Source organism: Camelus bactrianus, chromosome 7 (genome assembly GCF_048773025.1).
Source record: "Camelus bactrianus isolate YW-2024 breed Bactrian camel chromosome 7, ASM4877302v1, whole genome shotgun sequence".
Taxonomy (NCBI): Eukaryota; Metazoa; Chordata; class Mammalia; order Artiodactyla; family Camelidae; genus Camelus; species Camelus bactrianus.
Genome location: NC_133545.1, coordinates 34110440 through 34137548, shown reverse-complemented (window position 1 = coordinate 34137548; position 27109 = coordinate 34110440). Strand labels below are relative to the sequence as shown.

The window sequence follows — 27109 nt, the reverse complement described above, 5'->3', positions numbered from 1 at the left end:
ATAACTATTGATTAGTTCTTGGGAGATTGCTGTATTCCCTAAATCAAACCATATATGTGCAGCTGCTCATCCTGCTGTACACCAGCCATGACAGTATTTTAGAAGATGTTCAAAGAACCCAAAATGAATGCAAAGAATCTCAAGCTACAATTACCAATTGCAAATACAATGGTAAGTTTTCATATACTAAAAAAAGTATACTCCAATATACGTGATTGGTTAAAGGAAATATTATTTAGATGAGATACTTTTATTCATATCCTCTTCAACCATTAACCCATTCATATAGTAACTAATTATTACTATATGAGTGCATTAATCTGTGTAAGATGCCATAACAAAATATACAGACTGAGTAGCTTCCACAACAGAAATTTATCTTCTCAAAGTTCTGGAGGCTGATAGTCAGAGATCAGGGTTGCCATCATGGTCAGGTTCAGTTGAGGGTTCTCTTCCTGGCTTGCAGAGGCTGCCTTCTTGCTGTGTCCTCACATGGCAGAGAGAGTGCTGGTGTCTCTTTCTCTGCTTATGAGGACACTAATCCATTCATGAGGCTCATAACCTCATCTAAACCTAATTACTTACTAAAAATAAGTGGGAAGACACAATTCAGTCCACAGAAGTGAAAGAACACTTCTTAAAAATACCAGGAAAAAAAAAAAAAGCATGAGTGATAAAATAACATATGTGTATGTGGAGAGATGAAATAAGAACACAATTATTACCCCTAAAATCTTATCATATTTTTTTAATAAGAACTTTCTGTGAGTTTAACTGTCCCTGAGTATCTTTCCTTTGCCCTCATCTCCAGATTTCACTTTGGATCAAGCTGAATGGCAATGCCATTCCCTCGCATGTGGAAGCAACCACTGATCCAGGTTCCTCTAGGCTTTTTGTTTGAAAGCTCTTCATTTCAGCAGATAAGCCTCAAGCTCTTAAATTTCAAAAATAAGCATGACTCCACTCAAGTGCCATTCTCTGAAGCCAGTTGGTTTCTGAAATGCCTGAATTCATTATCCGGATGCTGACCATCCTCAGCCCCTCGCATACACCACTCATTCACGATGCTGTCACCTGAGGAGCTCCCAGTGGGTCCTTAGGGTTCCAGATGAAAATAATCAAGATACATTGCAAGAAAACAGAGCAATTAACTAAAAGCATATTTTTTTAATAAGAAGTTTCTGTGAGTTTAACTGTCCCTGACCTTCAGAGAGACACAAACTCAAGCTGAAAAGTTCTATCTGAAGTTTTTATTTTGAAGACAAGATTCTTGTGAGTTAAGAAAAAAATGTGTAACTAACTTTAAAATTCAGTGATAGAGACAAGCATGAGGTACTGGATAAGCAAGGCTAACTAAATCAAGCTGAGAAAAGGAACACCTGGTATTATTTTGGCTAAGGATTTCTTTGTTTTTCTTATTCCTCAAGCCCATTTTTCTGTTTGAAGCAAGAGGCATGAAATCTATAGATTCAGTAATTACAGCAATAATAGCTATGTTGGATGAAGATAACCCACTGAGCTGGTTTAGCTGCAAGAACCAAAATCAATCACCCCAAATACAACTGTAACTCAGTAGGTTGTATTGTTATAAGTTTGATTATCAAATCTGGGCCCATGATCTAGAGGGTTCAAATTACAGTACAATTATTGCATATTGTATTCCAAGCTACTCTAGTCTAACCTAGACATGCATTAAACCTTTGAGTGTTAGGATTTGCGCCAGGCAAAGAGAATAAACACAAAGATTACTCAGACATTTTCTATCTTCAGAAAATCTCTATCAGTAGATTATATGAATTGGCATAGGGCAGGGACTGCTCTGTTTATACCAACAGTCAGCCAGCCACTGTCTTTCAGTGAATAATTATAATGAAGAGAATACTCCACTAAGCACTGTATTTGGTGCTTTTACACATACAATTATCCTTGAATCAACTAGCCTATCTCCATTATTCTTTCTACAACCTAATCAATTTTTACTTTGGAAAATAGCCAAGTTTTAACAGTTCTTGAACTGAATGCAAAGAGAAACCTCTCAAAAGGAAACAAAATTTCTGGAAAAAAAATTTTAAAGGCTAAGGAGAACTCCAATTATTTTAATATTCTCTTGAAAAGGAAGCTCTAAGTTTTTCTAAGACAAGAATATTTTTCCCTAGGGAATGCAATCATGTTTACCACTTAAATAGTTTCTTCAGTTTTTACTTGGTCATACACAAACTACTTACATAAGTAACCGATAGTGGAATTTCTCCTCGCAGAGTTCAGGAAAATCAAGTGGGTAGAAGCAATCATATGTGGGGCTACCAAGACTTCTAGTAAGAAAATATGTATTTAATTAACATACTTTTGCATTTCTCCCATCTAATTTCCTAATTTAAAGTCTGATTTTGTAAATTCAAATAATTTGTAAAGTATCTAAAACTCATTACATTTTTCAAAACTCCACCAAAAAAGAAAAGGCAGAGTATATGTAACCGCCATAAAAATGAGAACATCTAATTTTTAGGATGAGAGATGTCTGAAGTTCCACTATGTCTAAATAACCAACAATTAAAACAGAACAAAACTTCAAGCATTCACAACTTTACTCAACTATGTTTAAATGCTACATGAGAATAGATAAAACTGTGAGTTCCTCTAAGCCAGTGTTGATCTGGGCATGGCCTGACCTTGCATTAGAATGGCATTGGTTTGACTTGGGGAATCACTTGCTAAAATGCAGCTTGCCAAAACCCACACAAGTACTACCAAATCAGGATCTCAAGGAAGATGGGCAATGTCTATTATAAATCAAGCACCCCAGGTGATTTTGATGCACACTAAACCTTGAAAAACATTGCTATAAGGCGTTTTGTCATGGATCACAAGGATTCAGTTTAGAGAGCTTCAGTATGGAATCAGAAGCTTTATTGTATCATCTTTATCCATTCATCTTCTGGTGGACACTTAGGTTGTTTCCGTATCTTGGCTATTGTGAATAATGCTGCACTGAACATGGAAGCACAGATACCTCTAAGAGATAATGGCTATATTTCCTTTGGATATACACCAAATTTCTGAGTGAGATTTCTGGATCCTCACTCTCTGTTTCCAAGGTGGAATCCCTATCACTCTCTAGTCTTATCCAGCGCATCCTGCAAAGTGCAGTATGCTACAAGCCTATTTCTAATGTCCATTGGACACTATCAGCAAGCTCTTTTTCCCAAAAATATCCTTGTATATGTTCCACTAACTTACTCCTGGACTAGGAGGCACCATTAGAGCTAAGCTCATTCACAGATCAGAAGTTCATTTATCCACTTAACAAAAGTGTATTAAGTGTCTCTTATGAGCCAGGCACTGTTCTATAGAAGTGAACCCAAAAGACAAGTTCCCTGATCTCATGAAGCTTAATTTTCATTGGAGGAAATAAAATAAAAAAAGTAAGTAAATAAAGAAGTGAAATGAGATAAAATGAGAAATGAGATAAAAGTAAGAGTTATGAAGAAAATAACACAATAATGATGGTGATGGCAGAGGAGTGTGTATGTATGTGTGTGTTCCATTTTAGACTGGGTATACAGAAAAATCTTCTTTGAAGTGGGGAAAATAAGGAGCCAGTGACACAAAGACGGAAGGGAAGAGAATTCAAGGAAGAAGATCCAGCTAGTGCAAAAGACCTATGGGTTATTCAAGGAACTGAAAGACCAGAGTGGTGCAAAGCAGAGAGAGGATTTAGATGCAGGGGCTGTGTGGTGTGAGCTCCCTGAAGGCCATCAAGTGAGTCAGAGAAAACATTGTGGATGAGGCTTTTAATTGTAACAGCAACAGGAAGCCATGAAAGTGTTTCATGTAAGAGAGGGTCCTGGTTTGATGGTAAGTTGACCCCAGCTGCTATCTAGATTCTGGAGTTAAGAAGATGATGAAGGAAAGTCTGTGGGCCAGTTAGGAGGCTCTTGTGGTGGGACATGAAGATGACCTTAGTTAGGGAGGCAGCAGTGGGGATGGATGAAAGCAGGCAAGTTTAGGAATATGATGGTCGTGTAGCTACAAGGGCTTGATGGTGGGCTGCAGTTGGGAGTGATAGGAAGTGAGACATCGTGGATGCTTCCTAACTTTTTGGCTTGAGTAACTGGATAGATGGTGATGTCATCTACTAAAATTGGGAAAATCTGAGGAAAGAAGATGGGAGTGGGAAGGAACAAAAAGTTTCACTTTAGACATGTTAAATTTGAGATCCTTATTGAAACTTCAAGTATGATGAGATCAATCTGGAGATAGAAATCTGAGCACCAATGCACAAAAACATCATTTAAAGACCTGGGATCAATTTTCTCAGGGAGAGCTTTAAATAGGGATGAAAGTTCAGAACAGAGCTCAGGAGCATACCAAATTTAAAGGTCTGGCAGAGAAGAGTGAAAGTGAAAAAGAGGTCTAGAAAATATGGCTGGTTATACGGGTTCAAGGAAGCTAAGAGAAAAAAAATTCTCAAAATGTTTTGAAGAGGAAGTAGTCAACTATACTGAATACTGCTGAAAGGCTGAAACAGACGAAGAGGTGGAAAAGATCACTGGTTTTGGCAACAAGAAAGTAACCCCCTACAAACCCTGAGTCAAAAGAATGAATCGTCTCGTCAAAGCAGTGGCATCTAGCTGAGCTGCAAAAGAACACGATGGAAGAAAGGTAGAATGGTGAAAAGGAAAAAGAAGAAAATACATAGAAAATCTAGCCACAGCTTCAGACTTAGCAGATTTAATCTTAGATAAACTGTCATATCAGAACTACTAACAATAGAATTAAAAACAAAACAAATATATAATCTGGCACACACATTAAATCAACCAAAATATGGATCTTAAAATTTATTAGCACAGGATTAAAATGTTATTGTTTCTTATTCAGGAGACATAAGGAGATTTTTAAAGAAAAATTTATAATTAATTATTGAACAAAGAATAGCCAGGCAAAGTCTACTATTACACTGCATCTGTATAAGTAGTCCTAGGCATTTGTACTTCTCCTTCTCTCCAGAGTAAAACTGTCCCAAACCTGATGATTAATACCAATCTCCCATTTGTTAAACAGCCCAAATCACCTTTTGTCATTTAAATGGCAATGAACTGGAATCTGAATAGACTGTAAGTAGAGAACAGAATCTTGAAGCCACATAAAACAGTCACACTTAGTTTTAAAACAGAATACATTAATCTTTTCTGGCACTGCTTCCCCACTGCAACCACACAACTCAATGCTACTCTTTGGATGAGTCACGCTGTAAGATTTCCAGATGACTTATCCTCAGAGGGATGGCATTATATGAAATAGAGCCCACGTACACTTTGTAAAGAAGTGAGCCTTTGTGTCTTCAGCCTTCTGCTTTGGCTCTGACTTCAGATATGTTCCACCAAGACCAGGGCTGAATTCCAGAACTCTGGAAGCTCAGTAAGTTGCAAGGGGGGAAACAGGGCTCTTTCACACTTAAAACAATTTTTAAACTGATTCTCCAAATTACATCCCAAGTTTGGCATTTTTCAAAGTGTAGTCCTCTTGCCACGTTCACTTGGTCATTGGTGTGTCAACTGAAATAAATGCACAGCCTAAAAGTTGAGAGTTCTGTTTTATTTGGCGGGAGGACTTGAGCCAGGATGACAGCCTCTCAGATCACTCTGAGGGACTGCTCCGAAGAGATAGGGAAGGGGCTAGGTTATACAGGAGTTTTACAACAAAGACCAGGTAGCTGGAACAATAAAAGATTACTTGTTATCTAAAGAAAACCAGGCATCTCAAGCTAAAGAACTTAGTGCTTTTCTATGTATAAGAGGAAGCAAACATTTGGGTTCATTGAATTCATTCCTTTGACAAGCATCTAGCTGTCTAGGGCCAGAATCCTGTCCTTTCTTATTCTGAGTCCCCTCAGAGTGCACCATTGTGAGTGGCTGCAGGGGCTGGGCTGCAGGCTTGTCTTCACTGTGGGGGGTGGCAGCAGCTGCTGACAACTTGATGGCTTCAGCATTCTTTGTTTACTGATATGGCTCGCAGTAGTTTTCGTTCACAAGTGCTTTAAAAAATGCAATCCCAAAGCCCCACTTCACACGTATACACCAAAATCTGTGTGGGGGCAGGAGCAGGTATCTTCATTTCTATTAAGCTCCTTTGGTGTTTCCTAGGTACACAAAGTCTGAGAAACCCTGTCCTATTTTGTTTACTGTGGTAAGTTTTTTTCACCTTTTGTTTAATTCTCCAACTTGTTTTACAACTCCCTGCCGGATCGCTATTCCTAACTCACTGTTACAATCATTTCTTGACCATGCCCAAAAGCCTTCTGGATGCTTCACGGCCTGAAGACTCACGTCCAGGTTTCTCTGTGTGATGTTCAAAATCCTCAGTCATAGCTTCAGACTCTGCCCTTCCCACAGCTGAACTTTCACCCAAATAAAGTTGCTCAAAGACTCAGTACATGTCTTAAAGGCTTTCCACCTTCCTGCTTCTGCTAATTTGCTCTCTACTTCTAGAAGGTTACTTTCCCATTTGCCCACAAGCCCAAATCCTGTCTTTTCTTTGAAGTTGAATTAATGGAAGCCTATGCAATTCTTTCCTACTGGAAGCAACCATTTCTGTGAACTTCACAGTGCTTTATCTCTGTCCCTGCTATGCTATGTATACTTCCTACATTTTATTATATGATAATGTGGTCTATTCTTCTGTCTGTCTGGCACCCTGCAGAAGGTGGGAACGACAACCCTTTCCTCTATGTTAGCATCAGCAAAAAAAGATTTCCATGAGACTGCCACAATGATTATGTAACACTGTGTTGCATAATATGTTATGTAACATAACTGCCTTCTGGCCACATTAATTGATCTAAAGGTAGATGCATGATCCAAATTCCAGCTACCATAGTGTCCCACCCCTTGACAATGAATGATTGTTCCAGGATGGGCATCTGACTAGGCCAATCTTAAGTCTTTCTCTATCTAGATTTTGCCCCTCAGGTCAGCTAATTGGTTCAGGATCGGCACATGACCCAAACTGACCCTTTATATTAAGAGACAAATGTAAGATTAGTCTCTCTTCTGGCTCAAACTGTGATATGTAAGTCTGGGAAGCAGTCCACAGCTATGGCCCTGGGGTTGGCCTTCCCCAGCTCCAGAAGGCCTTGAGGTCTGGGAGACAGGCATCTGGACAGGATGAGGCTGGAGGCCACTTCTTTAGTTCTCATGGTTCAAAACACTCTCAAAGTGTCACTCACCATGACCCCCAAGGACAAATGAAGGGACCTCATGTTACTTTGAGGGATCCACCACCACACAAATAATTCCATTGTTTGCTAGCTTATTTCTACTGTTTTATTATATTTTTTTCTTTTTATGGTGATGTTGAGTAGAGGAGAAAAGTTCAGGCTACATTTACAAAAATTGAAAGCAACATCTGCAAGAGATAGTATTTGTCTTCCCTCCTGCCTTTTGTCTCTTTTTATCTTTTTGTCTCTGAAAGCTTATTAGATTTCCTCCTTTGGGGGAAGGGGAGAAGAAGAGAATTTTGAGAGCAGGAGGGCTCTGGACTCCTAAGGTAGAATGCTGGGCTGTTACCGTGAGGTAAAAGAAACTGGGGCTAAGAATTGTAGAATGTATAATGAGCTTTGAATACATAATTTACTCTAGGCCCAGTTTATTTCCAATTGAGCAGGAAGAAGATATAGAGTATATTTCTCAGACATCTGTAAATGATTCTGCTTTGCATGATTCATGATGTTTTTAGCTGGTTTATTTTTAAACCAGATTGAAGTTATAGAAAAGCACATTTGAACAGATATGCTAATCAAAGGATTGGGGTAATGGTCCCCATAGCCATATTGAAGCCTTTCAGGAATTAAAAACAGAGAATATAGAAAATAACTTCATAAAGAAGGCAATCTTCCTGAACCTAAAGGATAATGATGTATCAGTTTAGAGTAATATCCTCCAACACAGGCATATCCTACTTAAATCCTTTCCATAAAGGGATATCTTATTCATATTCTTTCTTAAAACCAAATACTAAATTTCCTTTTGTAAAACAAACAAACAAAAGGTACTGTGGATAACAAACTCCAAAAGAATGAGGGGTGAGACAGGGGTAGTGACAGGGTGAAAAAGCATATAATAAAAATTCACATTAATACAGTACTGTTATTGAAATATATAAAGGATGTAGAGAGACTTCCTTGCAATTAAATAGTAGTTTCATCTAAAGGGAAAAATACTTCAGTTAAGGCATGGTGGGACTTTTTTTCAAATTAAAATATAAAGATGTACTACGTGACTATAATAAAATTAAATGAGAACTTACTCTTGAAAATTTATTGAAAGTTCCTATAAAGTATACTTTTTTGACTCAACAATACTATCTGAAAAGATATAGCAGTTAACCAGCAATGCCCATCTGGGCAAAAAAGGTTATTCAAATACCATGCACTTTGCTGAATGACCTTTACAGTGGCCTTGCCCATTTTGTACTATTAGTTTTCAGTCATTTCAGGGTAAGGCACTGAATCTGAAAACAACAGCCCACTGAAACCAGGACTTTAGAATTAATTAATTAAATGGCATTACTATTTCCTCTGCAGCACAAAAACTGTCTTTGTTTGAAAGACTGAGCAAATACCTATATTATTTTTGGTGTGCTTTTTGTTTTTTGTTTTAATATCAGAATAAGCTCACGATTAAATTTGTTTTAAAAGTCTCCGGACCACATATTTTAAGATTAGGAGTTTTCCTTGACCAGAGTCTATATAATTCCATTATGACTTGTAGAAATGCCATAACATATAATCTGATTAGTTTTCTTGAAATGAAACTTAATTTAAACGAACAACCTAGATATAATCATGGCTTATTTGAGAGGAACCTTTCATTTGCCTGCAGCTTCTCAGCAAATACTAAGCAGCTAGAGTTTAAAGCCTCTGTAGGGAATAGGCAAATACATTTCACAACCAGACAGATTTAAGCAGCTTTGAAAATGTTTTGGTTAAAGCTCTTCAACTATAAATAAAATCACCGAAGGTCTATGTAAAGCTTTAGCCTAATGTAGTTGTTAGTCTAAAGTAAATTCTAGTTAATAATTATTATCTTTATGAAAATCAGGTTTAGTGAAAACAAACAAACAAACAAAAAAAGCTAAGCCCCAAATTCCACAACTTGATGAAGCCTTACAACTGCTGCTTTCCTTCCACTGATCACAATACCATTATATTTATTTTAATAGTGTAATTTTATTTAAAGGGGAGCTCATTTAATGTAAAATGAAATTAGTGTGAATATTCTACATCATTCCTTCAGCAAAACTAATCATTTCTTTTCATTTTTAAAAGTTTTAATTTTGAAATATATACATTTATATTTTAAATAGTAATGTTAAATACTAACAATAATGAAAAACATTTTTAAACCTGCTTTCCTATCAGTTAGTTTAATAATCAAAAGATTTAGTTTACATAATATATTTCCCTCTCATTAACTTTTACATTCTAGGATTCACCTTCACCTTTTGAAATACGTGAGAACTTTAGAAAAAGAGCAGAGAAGGTCTGTGAAATGGGTGAGTAGTGCATCAGCTGAAATGGATGCTAAGTGTAAGAGAACAGAATCTTGATGGAGCAATACTTGCCTTTAACTTGTAATGAGTCTTGAGCAAGACTCAGTTCTCCTAAAGTCAGAATAGCAAGTCTGATCGACAGAAGGCAGCACAATTCTCATCAGGTAACCAAGACTGTCCACTAAAATAGCTCTACAAGTACTTTGCAAACTAAAGAAGCTTGGAGACATTGCTTTGTCACTTTCATCTTTTGGTCTTCCATATCAAAATGATCACAAAAATATCCTTATGATTTAAGCTTCCCAAGCTTAATTTGAAGGTTTGATCCATCACAAGGGAACATGATGGCAGTTCAGTATTTCAGCTGGTGAACTTCTCTAACAGATACGAGAAGTTAATTCCAGATAGTGGAATCTAACACTCTTCCAATCAATGCCTGGTTCCTAAGGACTCTCAAATCAACCCACTTCATATTTTTATTACTGCCACCTTAGTCTAGGGGACTAATCATCTCCCACTTGAACCAGTAATATCATCGAGTAATTGTATTCTCTACCTGTAGCATATTTGCAATCTAATTTTTCATTCATAATTTTCCCAAATCATTCTTGCTGCCATGCCTTTTCTTACTCATTACTCTTCTATGCAAAAAATTTAAGTGGCTTTTTAGTGTCTCTTAAATTTGCACATATATAGCTCAGGACATAACATGCATAAAGTATAATCTGCCCTTTTACATGGACAATTATATCAAACATGAACCCTCAAAATGTAAGATTTACTTTTAAAAAAATATGTAGTAAGATTTAATTCTTTAAGCACTTAAAAATTCAGTTTTATTTAAATAATGTTGATATAATTTGTATAATCATTAGTAGTCATTTTGTTTTGCCTTTTGATTTTAAAACATACTTTTGATATTTTACAAAAGATTTTTAGAAAAATTTGAAAAAATTTACTTTTTAACTTATACATTTACCTTTTGTTTGTATTTTGATAAGTATGTATTCAAGTTTCTATACTCTAATGCAATTGAAAATCTTTATAATAACAATATAATTAGTGATTTTGCTAAAATGCAGGTCAGAACAATTTTACAAATAAAACATAATAATTTATTAATTGTATTTGTTTTTATATTACTCTTCCAAACATTCCAGGCCTTTCAGCAGAATATACAGACTTATAACAATTAAATTCAGCCATCTTTGATATGTTTGCTGATTTTAGCCATATGCAGGTAAATTTATCAAGTTAAGAGAAAGGAACATATTTCATTTAACAGTTCCTTATCTTGATTTATAGCTATTAAATATTTGGATATTTGGTATGTGGACCTCCATGCCTTAGGCCCTGCAAATATTAGAAGGAGACCTGCCATGATTAGTGTGTAGCCACTGAGGCCAACTTTTAATATTTTTGTTTACAAAGTTATTAAAAATATTCTGTTACATTTCAGACATAAAAGGTATAAAGCAAAATATAATGAACAGCTATATACTCATCAGTCTACTTAAGATTTAGGACAGTACCAGTAATTTGGTGTCACTCTTCACCCTTCCCCAACCTCCCATCCCTTCCAAAAGAAATCAGTATCCCAAGTTTTTATTGCTACTTTAAATGGTAAATTCTTTAAAAGTGTGTTTTCTATTTGTTGATGAAGTCTAGACCTGCTGGCTCATTGTATATGATAACTCTTACACTAATAAACTTGCAGAACTCTGTTATTAACTCTGTGGATACTTTTTAGGTTTTCTAAGTAGACAATAACATACGTGAGAAAAAAAAAAAAGCTGTTTGGAATTTTCCTTTCCAGTCTCCACATCTTTTTTTTCTTTCTTGCCTTTCAGTGCCTATCTGCACTGCCAAAGACCTTTAGCGCAATATTGAACAGAATTGGTAAGAGAACCTTCCTGTCTCGTTTCTGATTTAAAAGGGAAAGCTTCTAACATTGCTTCATTAAGTGTGATAAGTGCTGTGGGCTGATGATATTGTTTTAAGAAGTGGAATGATGTGATCAGAGTTCTTTTCAGAAAAATTCTTAGTGACAGGAACATGAGTTGGAGCAGAAATGTCTAGAAGTCATATTACAGGAATCAATGTTATTTAGTGAAAAAGCCATGGGGCCTGTGTTGCCCTATCACTTCATGGTTCAGGTTCTGATCAGTGTAATAAAGAACTGCATTTTCACTTGCTTGATTCACCAAGTTAGACAAATTTTAACAAAACACAAACTCACATGTCTTCCAATGATAATATCGAAAACTGTGGTTATATTACAGCCCCATATATGGCTCCATTACACAGAAAAGAATCACCCAAGTCACTGACACTCAAACTGATCTTTTAAGTCTGTTGCAAGTCATTTCAGGGGGAAAAAAAAAAAAAACCCACTAAGAGGCTGACACAAGGCAAAGTGTTTTTAAGATTACCCAACAAGCTTTAGGAAATTAAAAATTTCCAAAGAAAATTATCTCCCAGAAGCTTACATAAAAGACAAAGTCATTTACATAGTTTTGCTTTTGCATATTAAGATATATTGTGTAGCGTAAGGAATTATAGCCATTATCTTATAATAACTTTCAATGGAGTATAATCTGTAAAAACATTGAATCACTATATTGTACACTTGAAACTAATACAATATTGTAAATCAACTACAATTCAATTAAAAATAATAAATAAGGTTAACCTAAAAAAGTAGAGAGCAAACAATTACCCAGAAAATATTTATAAGTAAATATCCATTTGAATGAGGACATTCAGTCTCAAACCTTGAATCACAGTGTATTCAATAGTTGATTTTTCCTACTTGTATTGTCTAGGTAATGAAAGATTTTTCTTCTCTTTTGGGATCCTTATATCTTCCATTTTATTTTTCTATATAGACATGTATGTAAGACCAATTATGTCTTACAAATAAGACAAAGGTTTCACCACATTTATTTTAGTAAATCTTGGTTCCCAACCCCACTGTCAGTAAATATAACATTTTTAGTGTAATGAACACACTTAATTCTAACTAAATGGCCCAAAGGAACAGTATCTGCCAGAGCAAGGAAGTCTAATGGCAATTTGGCTGACATTTCTCTGATCTGAAAATGAAATCATGCAGAAAACGGTTTCGACACTAGAAGAATAATTAAGACAGAAACAAAATTTGATTTGGTAGAAATGGAAGCTTAGTTTGTCTCTGGTCTCGGGGGGCAGAAGATGATATTATTTACTTCACCACTATCTCTAGCTGGAATTATATTTCCATGCTCTCTTTCTCAAATTGTATTTATTTTGCTGTTCTAAGTACATTGTAACTAAATCCAACCAACAGTGATGCTAATCATAAGGGACTTCAGTGGTTTTTTGTTTGTTTGTTTGTTTTGCTGTGTGAGCATTTCTCTATTTTGAATATTGCTCCAGAGAATGGGCTCTTTTCTGAGATTTAGCTATCTTCGGATATATAGATATGTTAATTATGATGGCATTTCTTTTCATTGGCTTTGATCTTTTTACGAAATGCACACCTTTGTCTACAATCGACAAATAAAAATTACACCTAAGTAAAATATGTGAGGTTGCTAGGATCCAGCACTGTTTAGAGCAATTGTGAAAAACAACTGAAGGAAAGCACCAAGGTAAGGTTTTCCAATTTTAAGAACCATGGGACTTTTGTTACAAATATTTTTCTATAAATAGAGATTGTTTCAGTTCTCAACAAAATTTTAAATGAACAAAAGCATGTTCTACAAGAAAACAAGAAAATAAAACCAATTAAAGTCTAAGCAACATGTTTCAAGGAAAGTGTGAATAGAACACTACTTGGATTCTGTCAACACAGTCTAATGACCTTTTTCTTTATCTGAAAATGGCTGATTTTAAATAAAAGTTATTCTAGCTGCTCAAGAGGACTTACACAAGGAAAATGCTACACTTCAACAATACATAAAATGAAATGTCAAATCATTCTCATAAGTCCACAAGATTATTCTGTGTTATAGAAGCAGAATATTTTCAATGCAGCTGAAATATATTAATCACTCCAGGCATAAACCACTTCATTCACAAAACGTGCAAAGTCCAGAGTGTTTTATGCAATGTGAAATTTAACCAAATAGTTGTTATCTTCACAAATTTCAGAATACTTTGTTCTACCAAATCCTCTCAGAAAATCTGGTAGGTTTTTCTTGTGGGTTTTCAGTACACATATGTCTACTCCTCTAAGAGGTTCTGTCTCATACCTCTATTTTAGAGTACTGTGTTGGTTCTGTTATTTGTCTGCCTCCTTGTAGGCAGAAATTACACCTCAGTCATTGTTTTATCTATTGACCCTCTTATGCTCTTCCTAGGTGTCAGGGCATCTATTGATGACAGTGAGAAAAGGACTGGGAAGAGTCACAGGCTCAGTGCACTCCTTATTACCCGCGACTTGAATCTCTGTCCTTATGCTCTAAATATTTTCTCAAAACTCCATTCCAACTCTTCCCTTTGTCAGTTGGTCTCAAAAACATCACAACTTCCCTTCCCTTTCTCTTTCTTTCAGTTTCCTTGCATCTCCAAAAATCTTGTTTTGCCTAGTTAATTACATACTGCATTTCTTTCTCACCAAAAGTACGTAACATAGGGGGAAAACTCAAAACAGACATGAGTGGATAATAAACCTCTTTCAATGTTCATTTCCCACATATTACCTAATCTGGCATCCTTTCTCTAGTTACTAGAATCTTCATCTCTCCTGATCCATTCCACTCATTGGAATCCATGCTAAAATCAATTTGGACAATCAGCAGGTGCTCAAAAATGTATCTTGAGATATAAATGAAAGGCTTGCATGATATAAACTTTACTTTTTCAGTACTTTTTTATAAAGTAAAAAACATTTTGAACTTCATTTAGTTCAAAAGGAATTCTATGGAATTTTAATCTTCATTTCAATGCTTTCTTATAGATGATCACTTTCAGATCATTGGCTCATTTAGTTAATAAATGAGATTTCTAATACTCATTTATTCTAAAACTATCATCTATTAGGCATGTATCCTTCAAGACAACATTCTAGGGCTAGTATTTTACTTAATTAGGCATCTATGAAATAAGTGATTAGGTTAGCTCTTTTCCAAATAACTTGGAACTAAAAAGAATTAATATTTTGTATAACTCCCAGTTTCCATTCCTGGAGAGAGGCAGTATTTCATATATAGTTTTAGCATCTAAATTGTACAGTTTTGCTTCATGGTTCCTACACACAAATTGTTCACAAGGTGACACTATGATCACAAACCTAAAAATCAAAATACTTTTATACATCTTGGAAAGGTTATCTTTGCCCCAAAATGTTTAAGTCAAAAGTTTTTTTTTTCCTAATGTCCTTTGGTCAATGAAGTTAAAATAAATTATTTTAGATACTAAAAAACTAGAATTTCTATGATAACATATATCCTAACAACAGATCATGGTACAGCAAGCAGCAAAGGTATTTCAGAGGCTCATAGTTGAGAAACAGATTATAGTAACAGAAAAAAGTTCAAACATAGAAAATGTACAAGCTAAATGAAAGCCATGGAAAGGGCCACATTTGCATTTTCACAAAAAGAAATGAATATCAATGAAAACATTTCAAATATAAGTACTGAAATGAATATTTATAATAAATGGAAGAAAGAATTGCTGCTGCATTCTTTAATTGATGAAGAGTCTTCTAATCTGAAAAAGTTAAAAAACTGCTGTTTGAAAATTCACAGCTCTGTACACACACATACAAATACAAATTTGGCTTTTTCATGTGCTTTCATTTAAAAGCAAGCAGAAAATTCATCAATATCTATTATAATCAGTTACTTCTGGGTTCTGGCAAAGAACACCAACATGGCTACAGCAGCAATGTACTATTGCCATGGAAATAGGGATGATAAAGGGTAAGACTAATGTATTTCACGGAGCTAAAGAATTGCTAAGAGAAGAGCTTTCCGAATATTCTCAGCAATTGTCAGATATCTTTAATACACAATCCAGTGAAATCAAGTAGTAATGTGCAATGAATAACACTTCTAGATAATAATCATAATCTTGAAACAAACCATATTTCTCACACTAGAAATCTGAGCTAAAATCATACATTAGTGAATCCATATGATGAGAAGATAGGACATTTTCTATCATTGTGCAATGATCTGTTCAAGAGGTTTGGCACAGAGATCTTCCATGGAGACATATTCATAACTGAGAAACTTCTTACCCAGTCCTATCTGTCATTTTGTTCCCTCTAGCCACAGCACCATGAAACATTTTTACAGAACTTAGAGTTGGAATGAAACCTAGAAGCCACTTACTTTAGTCACCTTTATCCTATTTTTTAAAAGTAATTAGTTCTCTTCTGATTATAAAGGTAATAAAAACTTGTTTTAGGCCTTTTAAAATATAGAGAAGTCCAAAGGTATAAAAAAGAATTGACCATAAGTAACAACTGGGACAATTAACATGATACTGTATATTCTATTCTTTATTTTTATCTATTCACAACAGTATCATAAACATTATGTCATTAAAACTCTTCACAAATTCAGATTTTTAATGACTGCAAAATATTTCATACTCTGGATGAAACATACTTTATTTAATAGTACTCCCATTTCAAGTTGCTGAGGATGTTCATTAAAATTTTGCGCTCTCTCTCTCTCTCTCTCTATATATATATATATTCAACAGGTATATGTATGTAGAATCAAAATATATATCATCAAAATTTTAGTTAACATTTTCAGGACCCTAACATAGAAGTACAATTAAATAAAGTATATATATGTACATACATATTTGCTCATTTTATTAAATATTTACTTGAGACAAATTCATAGGAGAGGAAATTCTTCCTTTTACGCATGAGGAAATGTAGACCCATACAAGTTACATGACTGATGAAGTCCAAAACTAAGGTTATCTGATTTTCTGTCTTACTATATCATGTATGTTTGTAAAGGAGTCTACTAGTTTCTTTCCATAATGTCACCCTCTGCAAGTTAGAAGTGCAGATGTTGGATCTCATTCTGTTGTAATGCATGCTATTACTATAACTTAATATTGCCATCTTTAAATTCATAACCTATTATTCATCTTTCACTCATAAAACTACTTAATTACCCCTTCAGCCTACATATAATGGTAATAAACCAAATCAGAGAAGCAAATTCAAATTGTAAGAAATCAATAGGAAATAAGAAAACAAACTAGGAAAAAAAAAAAAAAACAAGAGTAAGACATTCTTTTCTTATTCTTCATTAGATTACAATTAAAAATCTACTTGATTACGGAAAAAGTCAGCTCCATTACAATAACCAGTAGGCAACAATTTCAAACAAAGAGTGGATTCTATGATATTATTCAAAGAGTTAAAGCATGTTAAACATATTTGGATACAATTCTGAAGTTATTTGGGAGAGATATGAAGGGTAAAGTCTTTAGTCAACTTCCACAAAGTCAAGATAAGCATCCTGAAGATAATCCAGCTGCTTTTAGATAGGTTGTTTATTTCCAGGAAAAGTACATTCCCCACTTCCAAAGAGAGAAATCAATCAACCATCCAGAAAGCTTGCTGCCCTTCCATACAATCTCCAAGTATACTGATTGATAAGACAAAAAGTTCAACTGAGAATTATTGGAAAAACATAATAATTTCCAAGTCTATATGCATTTTAAGGTTCAAGGTTATTTTGGTTTCATAGAATTATAAAACTTTAGTTTTTATTTTCAGAATTATAAAAATGCTAAAATAATTAAATTATTCAGATAACCATTTAGTAATTAAAAATTCAGTAAGAAATCTCTACACTCAAACATCACAGCTTAGCTCTAAATAAAAATGGTGGAGCTTTACTTTAATTCACTTTTTTTCCCCTCTGTCCTTTTAAAACTTGCTTGGGAGCTTCAATATTAATAATTTCTCCTAGTTATTAATGCTATTGGAACACAAAAGATGAAATATCATTGTAAGGGTAAAAATGTATGCACTAAAACTCATCAAATACAAATAGTTAAGAACATGATGTGACAAATGTTTTCCTTCATCCTAGTAAAGGTTCTTCATCTAATTTTGACAAATAAAAACAATACGAGTTAAGTGAATGGGAACTGACAACTCAGTCCAACTTGGGAACCAAAAGTCACTTTCTATATATATATATTTATATCCATTAAAAAAAAGAAGAAAATAACCCCTAAATTTCAAAGTGGTTTTGTGTCTGACTCAAATTACAGTTCAAGCTATAAATAACCAGTAGATTTCATTGAAAAACATGATGTAAACCAATGGCATCAAAGTGATGCACACAATATACTTGTCAGTGTTTTGAATATCATAACTTCTTACTGTAACAAAGACAATGAGATTGCCCTTCCCACATGGTACTCACCTTTTTTTTTTTTTTAAGCTGTAAGTGACAGAGGATATTTCCATATCTGATATACTTTCAACTTTCATGGGTATACTTATAGCTCAGTGGTTCAAAATACTACTATTAAGTACACAGCAGGAAAGAGCCCAGGAAAAGCTACACAATAGATATGTTATTCAGGGTTATGTGCAATTCCCAGTATTCTGGCTATTAACTCAGTCTAATTTTCTTTCCCAAATAAGAAAGCATCTGGAATACAAGTGACTGGAATACAAGTGACTGAGAATAATACTAATGATATAGATAATATCACATTGGCTTTATTTACTAACAAAGAGAAAGTAAACCAATCTCAAACTTTAGCACTCTGTTATTAGTAAGTAATGATTTTCCCCACATCCACAACTGATAACAAAACAACAAAAATTTTTAACAATTCATTTCCAAGTCACAATCCTACCAATTAAAGCCCAAACTAGTTAACTAACATTTTAATGAGGACTTGGCCAACAACATGATACAATGAATAGATTTAATCTCATTGATGAGAAAGAAATAAAACTGCTTTCGAGTGATTAATTTTCACTTTCAAGTTGCTACTAAACTTCTTCATGATCACCACTTGTACTACACTCTAAGTGACCTACAACATTTCCAACCTGCTCACTCCATCTTTCATATACTCTACAAGGATTCAACTGTATTTTTGTAATAATTACTACCACAAAGCAAGAAAGACCTTAGGTGTATTTATTATCATCACTGCAGCTAGAAAAAAAAGTAGTAGTCTCATCAAGTTTCCTTCCACTTACCCATAACAGTATCCAACCCCACATGTCTTATTGTAATTTTATCCAAAGGTGAGTCAAAGTGACTGTTCCCCTAGTGACTACAGTGGTCCCTCATAATAGATGAAGTAAATTGTTTTATAGAGACCACCAATATTTAGTTTGAGACAAAAGGAAATGGATTTTTTTTGCAAACCTATCTAAAGGTGCTCAATATTAACTTACACATTCATAAAAAGTATAGATATGTCTAGCTGTAGAAAAATCTAATGGGATGAGGACCCAAGTTTTTAAAAGACATGGGTGAACAGAAATTGGTGCAGTGTCCATCAACAAAAATATTCTTCACTTTATATAGTGATTTGTTGCAAGGGTTCATAAATAGAAAATTTCTGTACATATTCAAACATTTTTAAAAACTATGAAATATGAGTTTAGTCACAGGTTTTATGGAATAAAAACATAGTATAAGGAACACGAGCATTTCCATCATAAATTAAATGTTGAGAAATGTTACTTACCAATATTATTTCCATTAGACCTATATTTTTAACTAATGACTTATAAAATAGATGTTTCTAGGCCTCTTACACATTATATCTGTTAAACACTAACTGAAAACATAAGGTACAAAGCATTTCTGTGTAGTAAAAACAACTTTCTATTGTAATCAGGTAGGCAGCTGAAAGCATGTTTTGGTACTTTATTGAGTTGTCTAAGTTCTTTCCTGGAAAGACACACACACACACCTTGAGTGTTTAAATTATCTATGTGATATTTAAAAGGAAATTTTCAATTGTAAACTGTTCCACTATTAAATTCATAATTAGTCTTGGCTGGATTACCTGAGCAACCTATCTGACATACTTTTGTTCCTACATTTGAAATGCAATTACATTAGCAACAAGATGACTTACCGGCCCAAAAGAATTACTGTCAAAACTGTGTCCGTGATGATCACCTTCGACCCAGATGTGGCCACGGGGGACTTTGACATAGCGGTTTTTGTGTCCAATGGTTCTAGAAATAAACAGCATAACCATTGAGAAAAGATCAGGAAAGAAAGAGATCGAATAGCAAAGCATATAAATTCAGGAAGGGCAAAAATGCTGTTATATGGATGCAACAGATTATTATAGGTTAATCCCAGGGCTACTCCAGAACTTCATTGTTAATTAAGGTGTGGTTAGGACCCTGTAAACCTACCCATGCTTTTTTTGTTTGTTTGTTTTTTTCATGTTTTAGTAGGGAGGAATTTCATGCTTAAATAGGATGCACTAACACTGAATATAATGGTTTGCTACTTAATTTAATTCATAATATCCTATGTTTTTATGAAACTCAATAAGCCCTAGCAAAATATAGATCTATTTTTTTCTGACATTTGCTTTTACCTCATAACTTAGCTACAATCTTTGCTTTTCTTGTCAAATAAACTTCTCAAACCAACTGAAAGAATTTTCATAATCTCTTAATAGTATAAAATTTAGCACACAGAAGAAAACCTAGATAATCTCCAGCCAAATACAAACTATCTTGTCAAATATATGTCAATGAATGTTAACTGAACACTTTCGATCAGCACTATTTGATTTCATAAATTATTACTGAAAATGAGAAAATTTTTTAACAATTTTAAAGACTATTTAGAGATCAATGATCAAGGATATACATTTAGTGGAACATTCTATCTTCTTAAGGCTGACAAGGAAATGGAGTAAGGAAAGGCTCTCTCACACTGCTGGTGGCAATGTAAAATGAAACAAGTTTTTTCCTATTTTACCATTTGGGCCTAATTTTTGTCAAATGTATTAACAGACTAAATTATACATGTCTTTTGACCTAGTTATTCTACTGGCAGAAATCCATTCCAAAGAAGAAATCAGAAATATGGACAAATATTTATTATTAGAGATGTTCAACACAGGCCTTCTATAGCAAAACAAACAAACAAACAAAAAAACCCCAACTTTCTAAATAATCAATAACAAGGATTGGTTAAATAAATTATAATACAACTAATTAAATAAAAGAGATAGAATTAGAGTAAATATTATCCCAATTCTATAATAATAAATTTTTTCCAGGGCAGAGACATTTTTTTCTTCTTTTATTCCCCAAAGAATTCCAGACAATGCCTAGCTTAAAGAAGCTTCTCAATAAATGATGGTTGAATGAATAAATGTCACACCCAACTCTATAGAGTTAAACCCAGAGACTGAGCTTTGTACACTGTTTTTGAGTTGGTATCCCATCAGAACACTTTTGTCACCTAGTTAACAAGTTGCGTATGTGCAGAGAAGAGGAACACTACACATAAACTGGTGCTATAGAAACTGAAACTATTCATTATCGAGAATGGTTTTTAATTTTCAAGACAATTTCAGTGTTGAATTACTTCGCTTTAGATCAGTAAATCATTCATGCAAGGAAGCAATGTTGTGGCCATTAGATGCCCACAGTAAGTTAATGACTGCTGTTTATTTTTAATTACAACTGGGAAGAAGAGTTTCAGCTTTTCAAAGAAAAGCAAAAATAAGCTGAATACATCGTACTGTCATGTAAGTGTCCTTCAATTAAAATTAGTCAATTAGTTCTTGACATCCCTACTGCTTTTGATCAGGAGATAGCCTCTAAGAACTGACATCCCACAGCAAGTGTCAGCGATGGCAGGCAGAAGACCTTTTCACTTAACTGTTGGTAAGGCACACTCTCTGAATAAGTCCAAACATTTGTTCACCTTATTAAGCCAGCTATTTTGGATAAACAATTAGAAAGAAAACAATTACCCATTTTGTCTCTTCAAGCAGAACTGTGAAATAAAAACAATCATTTCTGCAACGAAATGGTAGGTTTTAAGTCAAGCACATATCTTCTGGAGCCCAGAGGAACGAGATAAAATTCAGATTCAGCTTCAAAGTCATATAAACCAAGGAATCAAGGTACTTGTGATAGGAGAGTCACAGGATTGTTAAATACCAGTGACAGTTGCACGTTTCCTTGCACTGACCATCTTATCTAAAAAAATCCAAATACCTCCACCTACCTATTATTTTCTTACAATGCTTCATCTTTCTTTATTGCAGCTACTAACATGACATTCACTTACTATTTTGTTTATTGCCTATCTTCCCCCACGATAATGTAAACTCGGGACTCTGTGTTCCTTGTTCATTGGAGTAGTCCCAGAGCCCCCTAAAATGCACAGTACAAAGTGCTCAACAAATATTTGTTAAATGGGTGACCAAATGAATGTATAACTGAAGAATGAAAAATACTGCCACAAAGGCAGAGAAGTAATAGTAGAAAGAGTCTAGAAACAGACTAAACTAGCTTTAATTCTGACACTATTACTCACAAGTAATCTTGTGTAAGTTACTTAGTTTCTACCTCTATTTGTTCATCTTTAAAATGGGATGGATTAGACATACCCTAATGGGACTGAGATGAAGGTTAACAGTTAGACAAGAATATAATGAAGAAGTTGCTATAGAGCACAGTCTTGCCATCAGCCTGTCTTGGCTTTGGTATCTGGCTTAACTCTCTCAAGTTTATGTGTGATCTTGGGCAAGTTGATAAAACTCCAAGTGTCAGTTTCCTCTTTTGCAGAATGGGGAAAATAAGAGTATCTAACTCAGAAAGTTCTATGGATAAAAGTGGCATGGATTAAACACTTGATAAATGGATTCTCTTATAGTTGAGACTCAATATAGTTCTTATGAATAGGAAGAACCCAGTAAGTGGTAGTTATTATTGCTATTGTCTTTCCTTTGTCCACTATCTTCCTTCATTTTATAAATCAGAATGTGTTCAGCCTCTACTATCTATTAGCATCAGTCTCTTAAAATTACCCGAGTTATCTTTCAATACTTTATTTTTCCCAAATTTGCACTGTGACTATAGACTATTTTTAACAGTACAATGAATCTTATTTTTCTTTTACGGTTATGTCCTTATGGGATAGAGTGGGTTTTCACATGTAAGTTTTAGACTATCTGTGCAAGTTCAAACATGAAGAGAATAGCACGTGAAAGCATAATCTGTTTGTGTTTTCACTTACTAGTCACTTGCATATTTGAATGTTGTTATGCTAATAGTGAACGGTTAACCTAGGCAGTACACAGGTGTGAAAGAACCCTTTGAGCTGTAGAACCCTGCTAAGATTCATGCCATATACATAGTGCATATTTTATTTCTCAGGTTTCAATATAACTTCTTAAAAAACAAACCAAAGTAGCTTTAAAAATATGATGTTAAAATACTGAGCTGGTTCCTCTTAGGACTGCCAAAGAAATATAATACTCCTAATAGAATTTCTCTAGAGAAGGAATTTTAAATAGCTTTGTGCTCCTGAATCCACATAAAAGAAAGACAAGATAATCTTTTAGGTGATTTAACAGTTAAGTGAGGTGTCAGCCTACAAGGTTGTATGTATCTATAGCTCGCAAATAATTTTGGTCTTGATAGTCAGAAATGAGTACTGTATGGTATTCTAACTACCTGTCTACAAAAAGGCATTTTTAGTACTAGCTTCACCAAGACAAGTTATCTAGGTCTTATAAATGGAATGAAGAATGATTGTCTCCAATTTGATTTGACCTTGAAAACAATGTTTTTCAAGTCTCTGAATCTTTTGTCATCAGCTGAATATGAAATTGTCTATGTAATCCTTAATAACACAGGAAGGAAACAAATTCATATTTAAAGTATCTCCCAAATACACCCATATCCACACACACTCATACATTCTTAAACTAGGAAACTAGTATTAATAATTCATGATTGATTAAGGTATTTTTATTTATTTATTTTTCCAACCATTCTATTGATTTTTTCCCATTGTCCAAAGTAGTGGCTGCCCTGAGTGTGTCCACAGGACCCTCCCTGGATCCTAGACCCCGGTTGTTCATTATCATGAAAGGATCAGGAGTTTGGGGCTCAGGACTCAGTAAGTTAGGGGCTGGAATTAGATCTCTTTTATCATCGTTGATACACTGGAACAAAAAAAGTAATCAATCATCAGCAAAGGAAAATAAAAAGGACATTCGCTTTTGCAGAGTAGGCCTCTGGAAGGGAAAAATTTCTCCCTTGAGAAGCCACATCCTGCTCTCAGGAGAGACTGGGGCTCAAATTCACACTGCTTGTATGGTCTGGGAAAGTTAAGAGTTATCTTTAATTGGCTCCAGGAATCAGGCAGAAGGAAACATAAATCTCTTCAGGGATAATCCCTCAATTCAGAGTTTTCAAGTTTTCTATAGATAAGTCCCGGCCAATAGGAATTCACAATCCAAAATACAGAACTCACAAGGAAATAGCTTGCATTAAAGAGTCAGGACCTAACCATAAACATCAGAATTAGACCCCCAGGGACTTAAAATGCTGTATTTACGAAACATAGAATACAAATTATACATATGCAATATTTTTAAAAATTGAAAAGGGAATTAAAGACATGAAAAAGGAATAATATATATTTTAAAAAGTCAGATATTTAAAAAAGAACCACATAGAGATTCTAAAAATTAAAATATACTACTAAATAGGTGGATTAAAAAGCAGATGAGCATTAATTAAAGAAGAACTGGAATATATATCTAAAAAATTACTTAGACTTCAGTACAGAGAGGTAAAGAAACGAAAAATAGCGGAGATGTTAGAGAGACAGGGAGAATATTATTAGAAAATGTAATATAAGTGTAATCAGAGTCCCAAAGGAAGACAATAAAAAAGGAATAAGAGACAATATTTGAAACAGAGTGATAGAGAATTTTCCAGAACTGATGAAAGCATAAATTCACAAATTCTGTAATTAAAGTGAATCACAAGTAAAATAAATAAGTAGAAAGAAATCACACAATGATATCCTGTAATGAAACTGCAGAACAGTAAAGAACACCTCTCCCCTAAAACATTTTGGAAAAGCTGCCAAAGGTAAAAAGTCGATTATCTTCAAAGGAATAACAAATTGACAGTGGACTTTGTTAGGGTATAATTTAAAATTGCTGAAAAATAGTTCAGTAGTTTTAAGCAATGAGGTTTAAAAATCTATCCAATTACATAATAACTAGATCAAGATGCAAACACTTTAATCACCCAAAAAAGTTTCCTCATGCTCTTCTGCAGTCAAACCTGCCTCTACCTCAACCCTTGGACCCCGGTAACCACAGCTGAGCTTTTTGTCACTACAGTTTTGTCTTTTCTAGAATTTCATATAAATATAATCATTCAATATGCATTCTTCTATTTCTGGCTTTTTTTTTTTAACTTAGTCTATTTGCTTTTGAGATTAATCCACATTGTTACATGTTAGTCATTTGCTACTTCTTTTTTTTAATAGTATACTATTATATAGATATACCACGATTAGTTTATCAATCAATAGTCCATGGACACCTGGATTGTTTCCAGTTTTTGGATATTATCAATAAAACATCTGTGGATGTGTAAGTATTTATGTGGACACATGTTTTCATTTCTCCTGGGTAAAATCTACAAGAGAAATAGCTGGGTCTTACAGTAACTGAATGTTTAGCCTTACAACAAATTGTCAAACTGTTTTCTCGAGCAGCTGTACCAGCAGTGGAAGAGTCCTAGTTGTTTAACACACCATGAACACTTGCTTATTACCATTCTTTCTCATTTTAGACATTTGAGTCTAAATGTGCACTTCCCTAGTGACTAATGATTCTGAGTACTTAATTGTCATTTGCTTTCTTCTTTGGTCAAATATCTATTAAATTTCTTAAAAATTAAATTTGGTGGTTTGTCAGCTTTGTTTATTTGGATGTTTTCATTGCCTTGATAATATATAACATCCTTATGAATAGTGTACAGGCTGCACTCTTTTTCATTTTCTTCTGGAAAAAATAAGTTTTATAAGTCAAAACAAATTTAGTGGTTTGTCTTCTATTAAGTTGTATTATTTACTTATACAGTCTGTATAAAGCTCATCAAATACATGTTTTGGCGAATGTTTCCTCCTTATCTGTGGCATTTTTCTTCTTCAAAGAACAAATATTTTAACCTTTGATGAAGTCCACTAAGCCAATTTTTTTTCTTTTATGGCACATGTGTTTTATACTGTAAGATATCTTCGCCTAATTAAAAAATCACAAAGATTTTCTCCTCCAACCCCCTACCCCCAAGTTTTATAGTTTTAGGACTTTTTAAACTATGGTAAGAAAGAAGGTTCAAACTTTTTTTTTGCAAATAGAAGTCCAAATTTTCCAGCATCTTTCTTTGAAAAGATTGGTTTCTTCATTGAATTACATTGTGCTATGAACTGAGTTATGTCCCCTCAAAATTCATATATTGAACCGTACCTTCCAGCTATGGTATTTGAAGATGGGGGCCTCTGGGAGATTATTAGAAAGAATAGACATATTTATTACCTTTAGATTTTGTTAATTATGTATTTTAAAAGTTTTAAGAATAATAATGTTAACATAGTCTATAACTTCCAGACCACTACAGAGAAAATAGAGTTTAAAAAATCTCCATTCATGCAAAAGAATGCAGGAAAGGACAAGAAAATAGAGACAGCAGGATCACTAGAGAGCACAAAATAAGATGGTATCTAGATATATCAGTGATCATAATAAGAGTAAATGAACTAATCTAGCTAAATGAAAAGACTGATTGTCCAACAAGAGAAAAATCCTACCTATATGATGCTTATAAGAGAGATATACAAGAGGATGTAGAGAATATGATAATATGAAAAACAGCAAATCATGAGAAATAATAGCTACATTAGTAACAGACAAAATAAGAACAGATTCCCGAAATGAGACTGACGTTTCAGTAGGAGCTGACCATGAAACACCATGGATGCCTATTTTACCCTACAGAAGTAAGCCTAAAATTCTTCATCAATAAAGTTAAACTTTGTTCCTTAAAAATCCACGGTCAGAGGTAGTATTTTAAAAACTAAACACTTCCACTATCATAACATGACAAGCTTTTTGCTGCTCAATATACCTATTTTCTCTTCCAAGACTAAATCCTGTCAATTGTTCTATTTGCTTAGTAATTAAATGTTGAAGTATGGAAACTCAATACTCCTTTCCTTGGAGCTTGAACTGAATTAGAAAGGAAATGCATGTAATTAATATAGGTTAATTTAAATAAATTAAATGATAATATTTTTAGGAAGTTCAATCACATATAGCTAACTATAAGTGATTATATTTCTTAGAATCACAGTTGGAAAGACCCTAGCAATGATCTAATATAACTCCTTTTGTGCAGATAAAATAGATGCAAAAAGAGTTTAAATGAAATCACCTAGCTAGTTACCGGCAGGGCAATGACTATAAAAACCAGATTCCATGATCTCCTTTCCATTGCATGGATCATAACTACTTGAAATTCCAAAGAATAGGTCTT

General features: G+C 34.1%; 1 protein-coding gene across 19 annotated transcripts in view; it reads right to left on the bottom strand.

Annotated features, from left to right (window-relative positions):
• Positions 1–27109, bottom strand: part of IMMP2L (inner mitochondrial membrane peptidase subunit 2) — a 937771-nt gene that overhangs the window by 318536 nt on the left and 592126 nt on the right. For 16 of the 19 annotated variants that reach the window (XM_074367202.1, XM_074367215.1, XM_074367208.1 and 13 more), the window contains one exon: positions 19639–19741. In XM_074367202.1, the coding sequence (XP_074223303.1) occupies positions 19639–19741 (103 nt within the window). Of the gene's footprint in view, positions 1–17095; positions 17163–19638; positions 19742–27109 lie in introns of those variants that run through there. The other 3 variants (XM_074367212.1, XM_074367217.1, XR_012508114.1) reach the window with 3 other exon arrangements.